Source organism: Setaria viridis, chromosome 5, assembly GCF_005286985.2.
Source record: "Setaria viridis chromosome 5, Setaria_viridis_v4.0, whole genome shotgun sequence".
Taxonomy (NCBI): Eukaryota; Viridiplantae; Streptophyta; class Magnoliopsida; order Poales; family Poaceae; genus Setaria; species Setaria viridis.
Window position 1 is genome coordinate 30,063,105 of NC_048267.2, and position 3,424 is coordinate 30,066,528.

Sequence of the window (3,424 nt, forward strand, 5' to 3'; positions counted from 1 at the left end):
GTCGGTGCTCCGGCGGCAGAATTTGTGTACGTGGATGATCGCATGCAAGAGCTCTAGTGGCGACGATATGATGGCTACTGACAAGTATGGGCCAGTTTTTGAAATGTAGAGAAACATTCATTTCTCGTTATGCCCGTTTCTAGAAAGGCATACTGCACAATATATAGAAATGACTGTTTCTCTTTTTTTAGTGGAAATGGAACTGTTTTTAGAAAGGCATATCTGTCAGAAATAGTACTTGTATATCCATGATTTTCTGCTGCACTTTATTCTGGTTTCTTTAATTAGTTTCAGACTTGAATCATCACGGATGTATGGCTACTGTTTTTTTTTATATGAATAGGTTGCTGTATATCATCCTGTGTGCAGAAGATGTATGATTGGTTTAACTTGATTGCACCCATCCTTATTCCTGCACATACTGAACTTGAAAGAACAAAACAGAAGAATGATTATTGTCGGCAAAACCGAGTACTTGAGGGATAAAATTAACAGATCAAAGTTCAGAATAAGATTATGAAATTCAAAGGATCAACCCTACAGTTTGTTGTTAGTCTCGCATCATTAAGGTGCGGATTCGCCTGCCAAAGCCAAAGCTAACGTTCTGGTTTCAAAACAGGCCTCCAAAATATGGCCAACAATTTTCTAATCCACAGATCGAGCTAATGACTAATGAGCTATAGTACCCTGTGAAACTCCATTAACAAACATGCATGAACCTCGTACGGGTTCTGAGGATATTAAACCGCAAAGCCAAATATTCTCCGCAATCCCGATGCTCTCGCTCCGACCGATGCGATCAGGGATGCAGCCGACATGAAGAATTCTTTCACCTCCAAAGTGCACTACTGCCCGTGCAGCTTTCCTTCCCCCGTCGAGCTAGATCTCCCCCCTGATCGACCAAGGCCTTTTGCTTTGCTCGTGCATTTCTTTGCCATATGTTAGTGCTGCCCACCCATCCGTTGCGTGCTCCAACCTCGCAAAGCTCCAATCCTCCCCTCCCAAGTTTCCTCTTATTCCTTGTCGCTCTTTCTCCCCCTCTCTCCCCTGCCGCGGAAGGAACCTGTGATTCGACGTGACGGCGTCATGTTTATATATACGCCATGGACGCAGAGAAAGCAAGGCCCCTACTTTACACCTCTTCGTCAAGTAGCTGTCCGTCGCTGCCTGGTTTTGTCTTTGGGTTTTGGAGGGAGATCAAGGCTGAGATTTGGAGAAACGACATGGGTCATAAGCCGTTTAAGCGCTTAGGGCTCATTTTTGTCCTTGTTGCTGTCTGTGGCGGTGAGTTGCTGATTCTTCGCATTCTTTTCACTCCAAATTGTTCGAGTTATAGCTACGTGCTTGGTAGTGATCAGGTTTGCAGTCATGAAGCATAGCGCTTGTCTGTTCTGTACCTTTTGAATTTCTCGTGTAGAATGTGATGATGTTTCGTATTACTTGAATCGTTTGATGCTCTTCTTTTCACCTGATTTTTGAGGAAATATTGTTCAGTACGCAGTTTTTGTTTGCTCTAATAATGAAGAAACAAGACCTAGATACCTAGATGAAAACTTAAAGCGTCAAACAGGAAGTTGCTAGGTCCGCCGAGAAGTAAATTAATCAACCGCCTTCGTTCCGTCTGATCCCGACAGGAACAGAGCAGAGGAGAGCAGAGGCAGCCGATCGAGCGACGCCGCACAGGATGCTCACCACGGTCTCGGTGTCGAAGCCGTCCTACCCCACGGTCACCACGCCCATGTCGGCCTCCGCCGACCCGGGCTGGGCGCCGGGCAGTCCTTCCTCCACGTTCCCGTCGTTGGCAGCCGGGAACGGCGGGGTCGATGCCGGTGGCGGCGGTGCCGGCGCCGGTGCTGGTGGTGGCGCCGGTGCTGGTGGTGGCGCCGGTGCTGGTGGCGGTGGCGGTGGCGGCGGTGCTGGTGCTGGCGGCGGCGGCGGCGGCGGGACGTGGTGCGTGGCGAGCCAGAGCGCGAACCCGACCGCGCTGCAGGTGGCGCTGGACTACGCCTGCGGCTACGGCGCGGACTGCTCCCCGATCCAGCAAGGCGGGAGCTGCTTCAACCCCGACACCGTGCACGACCACGCGTCCTACGCCTTCAACAGCTATTACCAGAAGAACCCCGCCCCCACCAGCTGCGACTTCGGCGGCACCGCCACCATCACCAACACCGATCCCAGTAAGCTACGCCAATGCAGCCTCTAGTCGCAACCACAGTGTGACAGTGTGCATCTCTTGGCGTCCTTATTGATCAGCAGAGAATCTTCCAAAGATGTTTCTCACGCAAGCAACTTTCTTCCAACCTTGCAGGTTCAGGGTCGTGCCAGTATCCATCATCAAGGTAAAGTGTTCGTGCGACTCACAAAAGGACCTGAAAGTCTGAAACAGAACAAATTATTCTTAATAAAGTTCCGTTCGTGCTGAAAAAAAAACTGATTGTGTTGTGAAATTGCAGCGGTGGCGGACAGACCATGATGCCCCCGCCATCCCCGACGACCATGCCGCCGACCGTCCCGACCACCCCGATGACCCCGACACCGACCACGCCGGACACCGGCACCCCCGTCTACGGACTATCCCCACCCGACTACGGCTCGATGTCCCCTCCGGGCTACGGATCAACGTCTCCCCCGGACTACAACGACGTCGGCGCCGCCGCGACGGCGGGGCAGGGCAGGGCGGCGGCGCTGACGCTCCTGTGCGTCCTGGTCGCGATGATATCCCTGCACGCCTCCAAATGAGAGGGAGACATCTAAAGATGGCAGTTCTACACGACAGTTTCATTGGTTCAGACGTTTCATGGCGCGCCCCGTGCGTGGTGGCTGAAAGACCCAGAGTTGGTTCGTTGCACTGCACCAGGGGCCTCTCCGTGGTGCTGCCCGGCGCCGGGGAGAGCAGAGCCGCAAATCTGCTTATGATGATGTTGTAAGAAGCGTGGCGATGCAGCGCCCCAGTTCTAGCGGAAGCATCAGATGTTTATATATATTGGGGATTATATTCTACTATTGTACTACTTAGGAGTATAATCAGAAAATTTGTTTCCTTGCCCACTCCATTTGCTTATGCTGAATAACATTGTTACCAAGGGAATACCGACAGTTTCAATCTGCAGATTATACAGCTGATCACGATTTATAAGGAGCTAAAGCTCTAAACTAGCTGTAGCTTCCGATTGTATTAGTTTTATAGTTTCTTGGGGATGATGCGCTGCTGGAAACTTAGGCCCCAACTTCTCAAAGTCCTTCTCCACCGATTTTTGGTGAAACACTACCAAGGGGGCAATTTCAAAACGGCTCCACCACCGAAATCGAGGAGAAGCTGCAAAATGGCTTATACTAGAGAGGAGGAGCAAAAAAAAAGTAGCTTCACCGGCTTCTCCTCTCTCTCCAAGCATTAAGTGATCATAAAATTACCCATATCGCTATT

At 50.8% G+C, this 3,424-nt stretch overlaps 1 protein-coding gene across 1 annotated transcript; it reads left to right on the plus strand.

The window, feature by feature from the left end:
• The first annotated feature begins 894 nt into the window (after positions 1-894).
• LOC117855440 (uncharacterized) lies at positions 895-2,887 on the plus strand. The gene is made up of 4 exons (XM_034737794.2): positions 895-1,284; positions 1,635-2,177; positions 2,309-2,339; positions 2,454-2,887. The coding sequence occupies exons 1-4, from the start codon at positions 1,104-1,106 to the stop codon at positions 2,737-2,739; spliced, it is 1,041 nt and encodes a 346-aa protein (XP_034593685.1). The 5' UTR covers positions 895-1,103; the 3' UTR covers positions 2,740-2,887.
• Positions 2,888-3,424: the final 537 nt, after the last annotated feature.